The sequence below is a fragment of the Camelina sativa genome, chromosome 12, assembly GCF_030686135.1.
Source record: "Camelina sativa cultivar CO46 ecotype springtype chromosome 12, ASM3068613v1".
NCBI lineage: Eukaryota > Viridiplantae > Streptophyta > Magnoliopsida > Brassicales > Brassicaceae > Camelina > Camelina sativa.
Window position 1 is genome coordinate 21,290,581 of NC_141891.1, and position 17,778 is coordinate 21,308,358.

Sequence of the window (17,778 nt, forward strand, 5' to 3'; positions counted from 1 at the left end):
ATGGTTACATATACCAAATATATGATGACATGTGCTCAACATCACAACTATCTTATTCCGGTACACCGCTCATCAGAATCCGGTGTTGACCAGTATTGACCGGCGTTGACCGATGTTGACCAATAAAAATATGCAATTTTTTTTGTTTTTAATATTAGAAACCAAAAAAAAAAAATTGTTTACATCTTTAATGTATTCATTCTTATAATTAGTAATTTAATTTTGAAACTAAACTAATAGTTAAATAAAAATTATTAATAATTATTTTAAATATATATATATATATATTAATTATATATGTATATATTAATATTACTACAGTCAAATATATTGTTTTGAAAACTCAATTTTTTGGATCTTCTATATATTAAAAATAAATATTTTGTGTTTTTGTTGTTTACAATCAAATATATTTCTTTTTTTAAATAAAAACATTGTATTTAAATAAAAAAATAATAAGTTGATGTTTTTAATTGCAATAGAAAAAAAATTAACTATTATAAGACTGGATGAATTAACAGATATATAATATATTTTTATATTGCAAAAATTAATAAAAGTGAAATGAAAAATCATTAATAATTTTTTTCAGATATTAAAATTTTTATTTTTACTATGAGTATATAACATTTTCCAATAATTCTAATGATTTGGATATGTATTGAGTTTGGTTCTAAGTATTTTTGTTGTAGAAATATTTTTTGTGGTTGAGAATATTAAATAATTTTAATTTTATATTTAGATAAATTAAGTAAGTGATGTTTTTAAATTAATAAAGTGAAATAAATAGTTTTCTTATTTGATTTATTATAACAAGATTATCTGGTTTGAATTTAAGTTTTAATATTTTATGAATGATTTTTATTTCAATTTTAATTAAGTTTTGAAATATGAAAAAAATAACTATCATAAGACTAAATTAATGGAATTATATACAATATATATTTATTTTGGACCCATATATGTTTTACATTATAAAACACTATAAATGATTCCTAAATAATTCAGCTAATTTTTTTTTTTGGTTTCTAATATTAAAAACAAAAAAAATTGCATATTTTTATTGGTCAACATCGGTCAAAGCCGGTCAATACTGGTCAACTCCGGATTCTGAAGAACGGTGTACCGGAATAAGATGATTGTGATGTTGAGCACATGTCATCATATAATTGGTATATGTGACCATGCAATACATATACTTTGTGTAGTTGGCAATACATTTTTAAAGTTGGGATGTGTGGGCATGTATTGAACGACACTTCGTGTAGCTGAGTATCTTTTATCCAGTGGTCTCTCCACCAAAATCTCAAAACCCGCTGGATACTTTTTCCCCCCGACCAAACTCTCCTCTCCGACGTCGGAATCCCTAGCTGCGAACTGCCCTCGAGTCACTGCTTCTGCCTTCAGATCACCCTCCGAAGGTAGTTTTTGCTTTCCTTAGCTTCAAAAGTTAATCCTATTTACTTGTGTTTGCTGCCTTATTTAAAAATCTCACTTGCTAAGTGAGTAACCCGTGTCCTTGAAACCATCCCTCCACACCCTGACCTTCCTGCTACTGAAGTGCTCGAACCATGGATAATAGGATACCATACCACCTGAAAGGGAAAAACATTGAGGGTGGTTTCTCTCCCCCTACCTGTAAAAGAATCAAAGCACCGGACCTTGATACTTCAAAGCTGATTGAGGAAAACTCTCTTACCTTAATGGATCGCCTTACAAACCCACCGGCTCAAAGACTATGGTCTCTCTTTCCATTCCTCTCAAATCGCTGGAACCTTCGAGGTAAAGCTTCAGGTTCAGATCTTGGAAAAGGATGCTTCCAATTCAGCTTCGAGTGTGAAGAAGATATGAAAAAGTGCTAGATAATAGACCATACCACTTCGACCAGTGGATGGTTATCATACAAAAATGGGAACCTGTTATATCGGAGACTTTCCCATCAATGATTCCTTTCTGGATTGAGATCCAAGGACTCCCAAAGCACTTCTGGCTTCCTGAAATGGTGAAAACAATTGGTGAGGAGCTCGGAGAACTATTGGACTCAGAGATTACAACCTCGACAGTAAAAATTAAGGTCCTCATTGATGGCTTACAACCTCTGGTAAATGAGACAATAGTCGAGTTTAAAGATGGCAGTGAAGCCCTGATCTCTTTCCGCTACAAGAACCTCAAAAACCACTGCTCCTTTTGTAATAGACTATCCCATGAAAAGAAAGTTTGCCCATGGTTTTTAGCGGCATCTGAGAGACAAGAGGAGCTGATCCCCCAAACGAATGCTCCAGGAAAGCGTGAACCCCAGTGGAACTACTACACCCCTTGGGACAATTTTAGGGCACCACAAGTTAGTCAGAACGGACAGAGGACTCTAGAGACAACTCAGGCAAACCACCATTCCAGCACATATACCTTTCGTCACCAATCAAACTCTCGAGGGTCCTTCCATGCTTTGTCACCTCATAAAAGAAGCCTGCTGGGCACCAACCCTGACAGACACCACCATAGAGCCCTTGGCTCGCGTGAGAGAAGTAGCCCTGCTCTCCCACCACGTCCAACTGGCCGCTCTCTATCCTCCTCTAGAAACGACTACTCAAGGTCACATCATAGTTATGGTGGAGGATATAAAAAGACAAATCTGGAGAGAAAAATCCTCACTCCAAGAGGTAACAGACACTCCCTGGCGGAGCACTCCTTGTCTTCAGCAGAAGTACCCCCTCCTCCACCTATGCCTATTCCTTCTACTAAGGAGGTTATGGGAACCCTCCGAGAGGTAACAGTTCAATATCTGAGCTGTGCTGACTCTACTCAGAGTGCTGCAAGAAAATGTAGAGTAATTCAAGGTGAAACTAAAGGTCTAACAGCAGAAACTGCTAACAGAATTATAGAGGCGGTAATAGCATCAAACCAAAATGATACCTTAGAGCACCTAACTCCTCCTGGAACATCCCCTCTGGAAGCTGTTACGACTGTACCACTTCGGGAGACTAAACAGCTATCCAATGCCCCTGGAAAGAAAAGACGCGGTAGACCACCTCTGCAAAAACTACAAAACAAAAGCCTTCTTAGACTAGCAGGAGCAAAATCAAGCAAGCAAAACAATTGCCTCATTCAATCCTCACCAAAGCGAAGAAGTACCTCTGAAGCTGGACCCTCCCACCGAGGAGAAAATAGTAAGAATGGTAACGGTGCGCCACAAGGAAAGCTAATCCCAGCTATGGGCTCTTCCTTAAAGTTACTAAGCTGGAATTGTTGTGGGCTGGGGAACCCTACAACAGTTCAACATCTCCGAGAGTTTCAGTCCAAAATCTCACCGGAAGTCTTGTTCCTCATGGAGACGAAGAACCCATATGAAAAAGTCTTAAACTCCTTACAATGGTTGAATTACCCTTTCCACCTCTTGATCCCACCCCATAGCCCAGGGGGAGGAGGATTGGCCCTATTTTGGAAGCAAGAAGTGGAGATATCAGTATTGGCAAGCTGCAAAAATTTTATTGACACAAAGATTGTATTTGAAGGGAAAAGTTTCTTTGCTACCTTTGTTTACGGAGAGCCAGATCGCTCAAAACGAAAAGAAATCTGGAAGGAACTAACTAACCTGGGTTTAGAGAGAGAGGAGCCCTGGTTCTTGATAGGTGATTTCAACAATATAATTAACCTAGACCAGACTGCCTTTTGGCTAAAACCCTTCTTGGCAAGTATTGCAAAGCAAACTCTTTCCTGGATTGTACCGTCTCCTCTAATGCCTCGCATGGTTGGCGTGGTATTTGTATTGGGAGAGACCTCCTGAAAACTCATCTAGGTAAAGCAATTGGGTCGGGATCGATAACTTCTGTTTGGAATGATCCCTAGTTATCGTTCTCATCAGCAGTTATCCCTTATGGACCTCCTACAGAACAAAACCAACATATGATGGTGGATGAACTTATATGCTCGACATCTAAAGAATGGGATATTGAAAAGATACAAACAGTCATACCTCAATACGAAAATGAGATCCGTATCCTTCGTCCAAGCAAGCTAGGAGCCCCTGATCAATACTCTTGGCTACTTACCAGATCGGGTGTATACTTGGCCAAAACAGGATACCACGTGACTACAGAGAGGGAAAGACCAAACCTCCTGGCTTCCAATCCAACTTTCAACTGGAATAAAAACATCTAGAACTGATGTTCATATATTTTACCCTTTTTCCCTTAGTTTATTCACATCTTTTGCATCTTTTGCTATCCATTTTGACCATTATTGCATAGGTTTGGACTGTTCTTGCATTAGAGTATAGTTGCATTGCATTTGCATCTTTTCATGCATAATCAGGTGATTTTGGAGCTTAAGGAGCATGGGAACAATGCTGAGGAGAAGTTAAGCAATCAAGAGGAGAAAGCAAGAGAGTTAAGGCTGAAAAAACAAGGCCCAGAGTCCCACTCGACCGCCCACTCGACCAAACACTCGACCGTGTGCAGAGAGGGACTCGACCGAGTGGGAGATGCACAAGAGAAGCCAACTCGACCGGTCACTCGACCGAGCACCGGGTGGAGTTGGCCGAGCCGCCTAGCTATTTTTTCTTTTAGCATTTTTAGGGCTTCCACTACTTTTTCTATATAAGGGCTTGTACCAGCAGCCACCCAAAGAGTCCAGCTTTTTAGATAGTCAGAAACCTAGTTTTTACCCTTTTGGGAATTATTCCTTTTGCACTTTTATTTTTATTAGATCTTGTACTTCTTTTAAGAGAGAAAAACTCTAGATTCTTCAATATTGTTGGTTCCATAACTTTCAGAATATTGAGAATTCGAGTTTGATTCTTTCTCCAATATTATAGATCTTTGCTTTATCTTTCATTTGATGCAAGTTTCAGTATTTTTTGGGTTTATGACTTTGATGTTCATCATGTGTTCTTGTGAGTAGTTTCTTAGGATCTTGAGGATGGGTTAGGCTGGGCTGTGTTTGAGGTTTGTTTGATTTGGTCAAGCTTGATTGTGGTAGAATCTCTTCTAGGCTAGATGTTCTTAATGCTGATCCTATAACTGAGAGGGTAGGGTTTGATTTCAAGCATCTTAGCATCACATCAATGTTTAAGGAGCATAGATAAGGCTAGATCTAGAGCTTACCATTAGGCTTGCTAAGGGATTAGAGGTCTTGTTTGGTATGAGATATATTGTTTAATGCCTGCTTGTGTAGATTCTTTACTTTGTGTAACAAGTCTAGAGATGCATGAGTTTGATTGTTTCTTGCCATGAGAGTGGATTAAAATGTCTTAGAATTATATGTCTAGAGATTAGCTCAAGTTGTTTGAGATTTGTTGACCAAGTTAGATGACCTCAATCATTAGTCCAGCCCATGAGTCCCTCCTCAAGGCCTTCCTTGTTTATTGATTTCTAAGTCTTAATCCTGCTGTTTGATCGTTGTTTGATTCGCTTGTGTATTGCTCTGTTTTTCTTGCATTGCTCTGTTTTACATATTTGTCTAGCTCGACCCTGCACTCGATCTACACTCGATCGAGTGCTTGCTCGAGTTCATCCCCAGAACTTTGGTTTATGATTTGTAGTTGTCCTGTCTTATCTCTTGTCTCATTCTAGTTGCATTTCTGTTGCATTTACTTAGTGTCATGTTCATTACTTACCTTGCATTAGTTCATTAGCATAGTTTCTATTTCTGTTCTAGCTTCATATTAGTCATAATCATTCTGTTCCATTTACATTCAGCATCTAGTTTAAGTAGCTTTTACTTTCTGCACTTTACATTTCATAATAGGATTGTTAGTGACAAACATCTTTTACATACTTGGCTTAACTTAGGCTCATATACACATCTTGATTGTTCACAAACTCTCAGATTGGATTGACACCTCTTGTACTACAATTGCATAAGGGGAATTGAAACACCCTGCCATCCATTCATCTCATCTTTCATCATTCCATACATTCATCACTTCACCCATACCAAAAACATTGTGTTTCAATTTGGCGCCGTTGCCCATTTGAGAGTGTTTTTGTGACATTTAGGATCAATAGAAGTCTAATATTAAGTTCGTTTATACACTTGTGAAGTTGCTAAAATCGAATCTTCTTTTGCTTGGCTGTCTTAAGTTTCAGGTACCAGCTCGACCACCCACTCGACCGAGTAGTGATCGAGCACTTGATCAAGTCAGACGCCAGACACATATAGACACCACTTCCCAGTCGACTCGACCACCCACTTGAGCCTGCGCTCGACCGTGCGCCTGTTTGAGTCAGTACTCCAGTTTGTTGATGCACACAAGGTCAAAGGGGAAAGACAATCTTCAAAGGCCTATTGACAACATCCACAGGCTGCAAAAGGGTTTGAGACATAAGCAAAGAAGAGTAGTTCAAGAACAGCAAGAGGATCAAGTAGTAATGGAGCAACAATATCAAGTTCCAAGATCAAGGAACATTGGTGCTGGAGATGCACCCAACACACACAACCAGAGAGCTGGTATTGTGCCTCCCACAATAGCAAACAACAATTATGAGATCAAAAGTGGACTGATCTCCATGATTCAAGCCAACAAATTCCATGGATTGCCAATGGAGGATCCTCTAGACCACCTTGATGAATTTGATAGAATATGTGGTCTCACAAAGATTAATGGAGTGAGTGAGGATGGATTCAAGTTGAGGCTCTTCCCATTTTCACTTGGAGACAAGGCTCACCTTTGGGAGAAGACTCTTCCTACTGGAGCAATAACCACATGGGATGCTTGCAAGAAGGCTTTCTTGGCAAAATTCTTCTCCAATGCAAGGACTGCTAGATTGAGGAATGAAATTTCTGGGTTTGCTCAAAGAAACAATGAGAGCTTTTGTGAAGCTTGGGAGAGGTTTAAAGGATTTCAAACTCAGTGTCCTCACCATGGCTTCAGCAATGAGTCCCTCCTAAGTACATTGTATAGAGAAGTGCTTCCCAAAATCAGAATGCTTCTTGACACAGCTTCAAATGGCAACTTCCTCAACAAGAATGTGGAAGAAGGTTGGGAATTGGTTGAAAATCTTGCTCAGTCAGATAGCAATTATAGTGAGGACTATGAGAGAACCATAAGGACCACCTCCACTGACCAAGAGGACAAATACAAGAAGGATTTGAAGATGGTCAATGAGAAGCTTGATAAAATCCTCCTTAGCCAACAAAAGTCTATTCACTTCATTGGTGAGGAAGAGGTTCAAGTTCAAGGGGGGCGAGAGGGAATTTGCTGAGCTCTGTTATATGCAAAACCAGGGTGGATTCAAAGGCTACAACCAAGGAGGGTTCAAGAACAACAACCTCTCCTATAGAAGCACCAATGTGGCCAATCCACAAGACCAAGTGTATCCACCTCAACAGCCTCAACAACAACAAAACTATGTCCCCACCAGGGTTTCAGACTAACCAAGGCCAGGAACAAGACTTAAGAGCCATGATGCAACAATTGTTGATTGGGCAAACCAATGGAAAGATTGAGGAGGCTAAACAGTTTGCTGAGTTGAATCAAAGGCTCACATCTTAGTATAATGACCTTATCATGAAGTTTGAAGGTCTCAACTCTAGAGTAAAGTTTATGGAGAGCAACCTTGCCTCTACTTCAGCTCCTAAACCCAACCAACTCCCTGGAAAAGCTGTCCAAAATCCAAGGGAGTTCACTGCAAAAGCTATTCACATCTCTGATGAAGAAGTCACTGAGGACAGTGATGTTCAAGATGGGGAGGATTGGTCAGTTATTGAAGCCCTGAGTGAAGTTTGTGCAAAGAAATCTGAATCCGACATTGCACTCGACCATGAGCTCGAGCCAGCACTCGACCGAGTGCCTGATCGAGTGGTCGATCGAGCTGTTAAGCCTGCTAAGTACATTCCTCCTGCTTACAAACCGCCTCTACCATTCCTAGGACGTTTCAAAGCACAGAAGCTTAAGGAATTAAGGGAAATCATTGAGAAAAAAGAAATGTTGGCTAAGCAACAAGAGGAAGTGAAAGCTTTGAAGGAAGAAGTTGTGGTTGAGAAACAAGAGGAAGTGATGGCCATACAAGAGATCATCATTACTTATCAAGAAGAAGAGAGATGACCTGCCTTGGAACAATATGAACCATATCCTCTCTATAGGGATTTTTTGCTTGATTTTTCAAAGAAGAAGGTTCAAGCTCAAGATGAGAAGGATCTTGAGGACCTTGGAGGAGTTATCATCCCAATTAAGCTTAAGGATCCAGGTCCATTCTATCTGCCTTGCACACTTAGCTATCTTCACTAGACCCAGTGCCTATGTGACTTGGGAGCATCAATCAGTGTGATGCCTTATTCTATAGCACAAAAGCTTGGGCACACTGACTTCAAGTCCACCAACCTTCATGTATTCCTAGCTGATGGGTCAAATAGAGATGTGGTTGGCAAGTTGGAGAACATTCTAGTGAAGATAGGGAGAGCAAGGGTTCACACTGATTTTGTGGTCCTAGAGATGGATAAGGAGCTTGAAGATCCTATCATTCTTGGGAGACCATTCTTAGCCACTGTTGGAGCAGTTATTGATGTCAAGGAAGGTCTTGTGACCTTGAACATTGCTGAGGGTATAGCTATGAAGTTTGACATCTATAACCCAACCAACCTTCCTACCATTGATGATCAACCATTTACTATCAAGGACAAAGGTGGTCAAGAAGGTTTAAATGATAAGGCAACTCCAACGGCTGAGCTATCTCTTCAAGAAGATTCTGTGGAAAAGCTTAAGAGTTCAGTTCAAGAGTTGACTGGTATGGTTAAGGATCTCCAAGTCAAGCTAAACAAGAGGTCTTTGAGGAAAGCAAGACCAATGTTCAAAATCAAGAAGAAATATGGTTTGTGTGTTAAGGGTGAGGTGATCAAGGATCAACTTCACAGTGATCAAGAGGTTCCAGGGAGGATTTCATCACCTCCTTGGTATCTAGACCAAGCCTAAGAAGGCAACCAAAGTCAAGCTTAGTGACTTTAAACAAGCTCACTAGGGAGGAAGTCCCTAAGGTATCTTTTGTAAATGTGCTTTATTTTCTTAGTAGTTTTGATGTGTTTTCTTTTATGTTTGTGTTAGGCAGGCCTTTTAATGAAAGTGTAGATGGGTATGGAGAAATTTAGATTTGGGGAAGGAGATTCGCAAGCCCACTCGACCAGCCCACGAGAGGTACTCGACCAAGTTGGCAAGAAAGTAAGGCCCATTCGATTCTCATTCCTCTAGAATGATCGAGTGGAGGGAAGAAAAGGAAGAAAATTTGAATTTTCAAACTTTGGTCAAGGGAGCTCGACCACATGCTGGTCGAGTGTGGGATCGAGTGGCAGCAAAAAGTAAGTCAAAGATTCCCATTTCAAATTTGAATGGTATGGACGCTCCACCCTTGTCTCCTTGTCCCCTTAGCTTCTTTATATAGAGCTTACACGATCCTATACCTCTCACACTCTCTCATTTGCTCAAAACAACTAAATTCAAGTTTAAAATCTCTCTCAAAGTTCATCTTTTTGCTCAAAGCTTAGCTCTTTTGTTTTTGGGTCACTAACCTATTAACCTTAAGCTTTGAGTCTATTCCCTTCAGTTCTGTTCAAAAATATCTTCAAGGATTACCAGGAAGTCTCAACAAGCGGCTGCAAACTCCATGGAACGTCGTAATGCTAGCCTTGAATCAAGAGGAGAATCTGGAAGAACCACTCGACGCCCCACTCGATCAAGCACTCGACCGAGTGGTGGTCCGAGTGGTCGGTCGAGCCAGATGCCGTGTCCAAGGAATCAGTCAGTTTGAGGAAGATCCTGAGAGAACTGAGAGTGAAGAAGAAAGGGAGCCAACCCTTATGGAGTTCATGAGGAGAAACAAGGCCAAAGAGAAGAGGCCAGCTGTTGAGATTGAACAAGAGGAGGTTGTGAGTGAGAGTGAGGAAGAAGATGAAGAAGAAGAGCTAGAGGATGATGGGGAAGCAGAATCTTGTGGCTTGACAAAGAGGCAACTTTATGAAGCCTTCATGAGAATGGAGTTCCTGGGGACTAGATATCCACACAAGGAAACCATGGACAAGCTAGCCATTGATGAAGATGTGGAGTATCTCTTTGAGAAGAGCAACTTAACCAAGTTCATGGGGCTTTGCATGGAGGGCTACAAGGAGGAAAGTTGTGAGTTTTTGGCCACAGTCAAGCTGCACACATATGCAAGGAAGGATGCTGAGGCTGGAGCTGGTCACATTGCCTTCACAATCAAGGGGAAGAATTATGAGCTTTCAATGAAGAAGATAGCCAATGTGTTTGGTTTTGAAGTTGGGAGTAATAGAAGCTTGATGATACCAAGAGAGGAGCTCTATTCCATTTGGGAGACCATTGGAGACAACATCACCTATTCATCCTCCAAAACAAAGAGCTCAAAGATAAGGAGCCCAGTCCTAAGGTACTTCCACAAGGCCTTAGCAAACACCTTCTTTGCTAGGAAGGAAACTGGAAATCTCAATGAGGGTGAGTTGAAGATGATTGATATGGCTCTCAATGGAATCATCCTAAAGGCAAGAGATGGAACTATCATTCTTGGGAGCACTGTGGAGACTGATCTTGCAATGGTGCTCATAGACCACATGATATATTTGAGAAGTTGGGTAGGCAAGTTGAAGAACAGAGGTTCAAGAGGAGCACTAACCATTGGAGGCATCATCACTCCAATTCTACAAGCTGCCAAGGTCCCACTTAGAGGAGAAAGGGTCTCACCAAGATGGATTGACTCAAGCTACCTCACCTCTACTCTCATCCTAGTCAAGGAGATGCATCAAGGAAATCACATTTTCAACTTTGAGCTACCAACACTTGGGAAGAAACAATTGATCTTGCCTAACCAAGAGCTCACCACCATTCAAAAAGGAGCCAACATTGATTTTTGGCCAGCTGATGAGCACTTGTTTGATGGGATAGTTCAACTTAGAGTTGATAGAGCTGGAGATGTGCAAATGGCTGATGGGGAGGAGCAGTTCTACTTTGAAGATTATGAGCCCAACCCAAGGGATAGTAGAGGGGTGAGGGAGAATAGCAAGAGGTTGACACTTTTGCAAAAGTGGAGCAAGTGGCATGGGAAGAGGTTTGATAAGCTTAAGAAGAAGGTGACCAACATGGCTAAGTCCATCAAGGGCCTAAAGAAGGAGATTGCTGAGCTCAAGAGTGGAAACTCATCTCCAAGCCATTCAAGCCCTTTGAGGAGGAGTAGCTCAACTAGAGCACTTTCAAGAGTTGCAAACCCTGTGGAACCAGCTAGAGCTTCAATGTATGAGCCAAATCAGAGGATGAGGAGTTCAAGTAGCCGAGAACAACAATTTTCGAGGCACTCGACCGGGTCACTCGAGCACCCACTCGACCGAGCACCCCAGACGTACTCGACCGAGTTCCAGCCCAGATCACCATATGGCTTCCCACCTCCAGCTGCTTATCAAGGATATCCAGGTTACCCTCCCATCCCACCCCAATACTTCATGGATTCAGCGCTCTTGCACCAGTTCTACCAGCAGCAAGGTCAGAATTTTGGCATCCGCAGTCCAGCTCGACCCCCCCCCCCCCACTCGAGCATGCACTCGACCGAGTCACGGTCGATCGCCATCGTCGAGCTGCCCCAATCTCCATCTCCAAGTCACCAGCGAGCCCCCACTTACACTTTTGACAGCATGCAAGAGGATGTGGACAGTTTCTTCCATAATCCTTGAGGTACCACTATCACCTTCACTTGTAAATACCATTGCATTTGACATTGTGTTTTGTTTTTGATCTTGAATCCTCAATCAAATTTCTTTCACACTGAGGACTGTGTGATTTAAGTTTGAGGGAGGGTTTGAGATAGCATTTGAAATTGTGTTTTATGTTCTTATTTCAAATTTTTAGCATAGTCATGTTAGTATTTGCATAGCATCTAAGGCATAGAAAAACCCTAAAAATTTGAAATTTTTTTGCAAAAATCTTTATAAAAAAAGAGTATTCATGTCGTTTGCATTGCATATTAGGATCTTGTTTAGCATGTTTCATGTAGGATTGTATAATATTTGCATTAGGGATCTATGATGAGTTTGCCTTGTTAGCTTGTTTAATTCACTAGACTAGGATCAATGCCCAAGTTAATAATACTTTGATGCTAGTTGAGTAGTTAGAAGCATAAGATTGAACCAAGGCTTGAATTCCTACATTGCATTTGGTCTAAATTGAAGCATGTTGTGATTTGACATCATTTCCTACTTATAAGAACCTAATATTGACTTTCAATTATCAATGTGTGCATTGCTTTAAACTCATGGATACCATATACATATTTGGATCATCTTTCTCCTTTTTACCACTCTTGTTGATCCAAGTAGCTGATTAACCATTAAAATCAGTTTCCCTACCCCTTAATCAACCCTTCTTTCAAGCCATGTTATTTCTTGTGTGTGTGAGGCCTATTTTTGGGATTGAGCTTGGTAGAAAGTGTTATGTTTGAACTGACCAGAGTAAAGCCTTGTGTAGTTCTAGTTTACATTTTTCAAACTAGATAGGACTAGGTGGTTCACTTGTTGGGTTTGAGATTTGGCTGTTTTGAAAAGAAAAGAGGAAAAAGAGAAAGAAAAAGGGTAGAGTCTTTAAGAGGAGAATGTGTTTAAGCAAAGTCTAGTGAAAGGATGGGAAGTAAAATTTTGTTGAAGATGGTTCTAGTTAAAAACAAAAGAAAAGAAAGAAAAGAAGAGTCTAGCAAAATGCTTTTATGTCTTAAGAATAAGAAGAAAAGAGAACCATAGCAAATAAGTAAGAATCTCCCATCCCACTAGAAGAATCAAATAAGAAATCTCTCCTAAGACTTGAAAACCAAAAGAGAAAAGGGTGAAAGAGAAGAGAAGAAGTTAAAGGGTAGCACTAGGATCATTTGGGTTTAGATTGATAGGATAAACACTTTGGGTGCCTTTGGGTAGATAAGGTTTTGTTCTTGTATGTGTCTAAGTGTTCTTACCTTTAGCATTCTTCTAAAGCTCAATCCATTTTTTATGAGAGAACCTTGATATTGATAAACCCTAGTCTAAAGAGAGACCACCATTGTCTCAAAACCTTTATCTCCAAGCCAAATGAGTTTAAGCATTGCATAGTAGCCCTGGGCATATTACCTGGACCCGAAACCCGAACCCGAACCCGATCCGAAGTGGATGGTTCGGTTCGGGTTCGGGTATTGTATAAAACCCGATCGGGTTCAATACCTCTAAGGTTCGGATACCCGATCGGGTTCGGGTAACCCGAATGCCCACCCGAACTAACCCGAATTAAATGTAAAAATATGTATTTTAGGGGATTTGAACCCACAACCTTGAACATTTACAGGTACATCATTAACCATTTTGCCACTTCAGTTTCTCTGTCTCAAAAAGAAATGTTAAATATTTATATATATACAAGTTTTCTAAAATTTATAAAAAAATAAAATTTAGTTTTTTTTTTTTTTTTTTTTTTTGTTCATGGTTCGATTGAGTTCGGGTATACCCGAATAACCCGAACCCGAACAGGTATTACCCGAACCCGAAAGTATAGAAAACCCGAACGGGTTCTATATGTCTAAACCCGAAAACCCGAAAACCTGAACCCGATCGGGTTCGGGAACCCGAATGCCCAGGGCTATTGCATAGAATTGATTCATGTTCTTGATTAATGAATGTTAAAGGAAATGATTGATTTGAATGCATGTGGACATCTAAGGCTCAAATCAGTAAAGGTTGTGATATGCTTGTCTAAAATCTTTAAGTACAGCTCATTCAACTTGCATCATAGTACTAGTAACTTGGACATTGATTCTAGATGGTCTATTTGCTAGCTTTAGGAGCTGAGATCCCACTTTCAAACCTCACCTACCTTTTTATGTCTTGTTTATTTGCTTGAGGGCAAGCAAAGACTAACTTTGGGGGTGTTGGTGTTCATATATTTTACCCTGTTTTCCCTTAGTTTATTCACATCTTTTGCATCTTTTGCTATCCATTTTGACCATTATTGCACAGGACTGTTCTTGCATTAGAGTATAGTTGCATTGCATTTGCATCTTTTCATGCATAATCAGATGATTTTGAAGCTTAAGGAGCATGGGAACAATTCTGAGGAAAAGTGAAGCAATCAAGAGGAGAAAGCAAGAGAGTTAAGGCTGAAGAAACAAGGCCCAGAGTCCCACTCGACCGCACACTCGACCAGACACTCGACCGTGTGCAGAGAGGGACTCGACCGAGTGGAAGATGCACGAGAGAAGCCAACTCGACCGGTCACTCGACCGAGCACCAAGTCGAGTTGGCCGAGCCGCCTAGCTATTTTGTCTTTTAGCATTTTTAGGGCTTCCACTACTTTTTCTATATAAGGGCTTGTACCAGCAGCCACCCAAAGAGTCCAGCTTTTTAGATAGTCAGAAACCTAGTTTTTACTCTTTTGGGAATTATTCCTTTTGCACTTTTATTTTTATTAGATCTTGTACTTCTTTTAAGAGAGAAAAACTCTAGATTCTTCAATATTGTTGGTTCCATAACTTTCAGAATATTGAGAATTCGAGTTTGATTTTTTCTCCAATATTATAGATCTTTGCTTTATCTTTCATTTGATGCAAGTTTCAGTATTTTCTGGGTTTATGACTTTGATGTTCATCATGTATTCTTGTGAGTAGTTGCTTAGGATCTTGAGGATGGGTTAGGCTGGGCTGTGTTTGAGGTTTGTTTGATTTGGTCAAGCTTGATTGTGGTAGAATCTCTTCTAAGCTAGATGTTCTTAATGCTCATCCTATAACTGAGAGGGTAGGGTTTGATTTCAAGCATCTTAGCATCACATCAATGTTTAAGGAGCATAGATAAGGCTAGATCTAGAGCTTACCATTAGGCTTGCTAAGGGATTAGAGGTCTTGTTTGGTATGAGATATATTGCTTAATGCCTGCTTGTGTAGATTCTTTACTTTGTGAGAACCAGTCTAGAGATGCATGAGTTTGATTGTTTCTTGCCATGAGAGTGGATTAAACATGTCTTAGAATTATATGTCTAGAGATTAGCTCAAGTTGTTTGAGATTTGTTGACCAAGTTAGATGACTTCAATCATTAGTCCAGCCCATGAATCCCTCCTCAAGGCCTTCCTTGTTTATTGATTTCTAAGTCTTAATCCTGTTGTTTGATCGGTGTTTGATTCGCTTGTGTATTGCTCTGTTTTTCTTGCATTGCTCTGTTTTACTTATTTGTCTAGCTCGACCCTGCACTTGATCTACACTCGATCGAGTGCTTGCTCGAGTTCATCCCCAGAAATTTGGTTTATGATTTGTAGTTGTCCTGTCTTATCTCTTGTCTCATTTTAGTTGCATTTCTGTTGCATTTACTTAGTGTCCTGTCCATTACTTACCTTGCATTAGTTCATTAGCATAGTTTCTATTTCTGTTCTAGCTTCATATTAGTCATAATCATTCTGTTCCATTTACATTCAGCATCTAGTTTAAGTAGCTTTTACTTTCTGCACTTTACATTTCATAATAGGATTGTTAGTGACAAACATCCTTTACATACTTGGCTTAACTTAGGCTCATATACACATCTTGATTGTTCACAAACTCTCAAATTGGATTGACACCTCTTGTACTACAAGTGCATAAGGGGAATTGAAACACCCTGCCATCCATTCATCTCATCTTTCATCGTTCCATACATTCATCACTTCACCCATACCAAAAACATTGTGTTTCAGGAAACTTCATTGCCCACCAAAAGTCCGGTTTCTAATCTGGAAAGCTATGAGGAACGCCCTTCGTACTGGCCAAAACCTGCGAATCAGAGGAATAAATCCGGATGCTACCTGTCCACACTGCAATGCTGACGAATCCGTCATTCATTTACTGTTCCACTGCCCCTATGCAGCAGAAGTCTGGAGATCAGCACCTTTCAAAACCCCACCACGCACAAAACTCTTCACGACCACTCAACAAGGAATTGAGGTAATCAACAAGTTAATCTGTTTACCTCCTTGTGGAGTAGGAACTGGGAACCTAGCCCCTTGGATCTTGTGGTTTCTTTGGTACTCGAGAAATAAGAAGATTTTTGAAAACCGCTTCTTCACCTGCTCGGAAATCATAACACTCGCCATTGTTTCAGCTCGAGAATGGTCTGCAGCCCAAGACCAAACACCATCTCTGAAACCATCAAACCAGATCCGAGCAACTCCAGCTCTCCGTTTGGATCCCATCCAATGCTTCTCTGACGCTTCATGGCGAGAGGAGACGAGGGAAGTTGGATTTGGCTGGTTCTTTTTTGACAGGTCTCAATCATCGGAAATCAAAGCCGGATCCGTGGCCTCAAACATTGCTTCTCCTTTAATAGCCGAAGCATCTGTTTTACTCCTCGCCATCCACCAAGCTCTTGAGCTGGATTTCAAACGAGTTTCTTTCGCTTCAGATTCACTACAGTTTGATCAAAGCGCTTAATTTGGAGGTTTCTTTCAAGGAGCTCCATGGGATTCACCACGACATCCTCAATCTATCTCTTCGTTTCGATTATGTTTCTTTTGTGTTTGTACCAAGAGACAGAAATAAGAAAGCTGATGTGTTAGCTAAATCAGCTTTACTTTCCTTACCTACTGCACCAAACTTGAGTTAATGTAAACCAATTCCGGTTCGTGACAAAAAAAAAGTACATTTGCTAATATAACATTATATTTGTAAGATTTACATAATAAATCCTTACCTTTTTAATAAATACCACAAATTAAAGTTATTATTTGTAATATTAAATATGTATACACCATTTCTTTATAAACGGCTGCACATCTTAACAAATTTCTAACCAAATCATTTTTATACTTAATCATCTAAACAAATCTCTTGTGCTTTCCACAGTTTAAAAAAAAAAGTAAAAAAAAGATATAGATAACAAGATAACAAAATCTGGATATATCAATTGAATTAACAAGGTAATAATCAGTTATACCAAATTGATATATATATATATATATATATATATATTTTTTTTTTTTTCAACCAAACATTAATAATTAAAAAAGAACTCCACGATTGGTTGCCCAAACCGGAGGAAAAGAGTTTACAAAAGTAGATTCAGAAATTAAACATCTTGAAGATCGAGCCAGACAATTCGCCCTAACGTTGACGTCTCGAGGGACCCTGATTAGAGTGAAGGAGGGGAAGGAAGATCGGAGTAATGCAAAATCCTCCAGCAAATTCGAGAAAGCAGGCCAATCGTCTGGCGTCTGCACCATCGCAACTAACTCAACACAGTCCGTCTCAAAAGCCTGACAAACAACTCCAGCCGCCAGTAAAGCATCCATAACCCAGATCAGTGCTTGTAATTCCGCATGTAAGGGAGTAAGTCCTCGTCGTTGACTTCGTGCTCCCAAAAGGAGCGTTGAATCTTCTCCACTGCTCAACCCAAACCCTGTAAAAGATCCGTACTTTTCCAAGAACCATCAATCTAACAACGTGGAAAGAAATTGATATATATATATATATATATATATATATATATAAACATATTATGGCGTATAATAAAAATAAAAATAAAAATTCAGAACTAATAACAATATATATGCTATATTTATTTTATTTATTTTTAAAAAATATAATAAAAATATCAATTTGTGCTCTAGGGCTGGTTCTATTCTAGTGGTATTAGAACAGGGAGGTCACTTGACCCCATAACTTAATTATTTTGAGACTTATTGATTATTTTCGTTTAACTGTTAATATTGACAGTTATATTAACGGTTAATTTTGAGACTTATTTGCCTTTGTTTTTTTTTTTTGGGTCAAAATATTTCCCTATGCTTATATTCTATCTTTTGCTAGCTTTGGCAA

General features: G+C 39.7%; 1 protein-coding gene and 1 non-coding gene across 2 annotated transcripts; one reads left to right on the forward strand and one right to left on the reverse strand.

Annotated features, from left to right (window-relative positions):
* Window positions 1–6,761: 6,761 nt before the first annotated feature.
* LOC147930848 (small nucleolar RNA R71) lies at window positions 6,762–6,868 on the reverse strand. Its single transcript, XR_015576827.1, has one exon. It is a non-coding gene; the product is annotated as a small nucleolar RNA R71 (small nucleolar RNA).
* Window positions 6,869–15,708: 8,840 nt separating this feature from the next.
* LOC147930849 (uncharacterized) lies at window positions 15,709–16,395 on the forward strand. The gene has a single exon (XM_087477056.1). The coding sequence runs from the start codon at window positions 15,709–15,711 to the stop codon at window positions 16,393–16,395; it is 687 nt and encodes a 228-aa protein (XP_087333182.1).
* The last annotated feature ends 1,383 nt before the right edge of the window (window positions 16,396–17,778 follow it).

Bases quoted from the DNA above. Each gene is read 5' to 3' on its own strand.
- LOC147930849 (XM_087477056.1), top strand. From the start codon at position 15,709: ATGAGGAACGCCCTTCGTACTGGCCAAAACCTGCGAATCAGAGGAATA.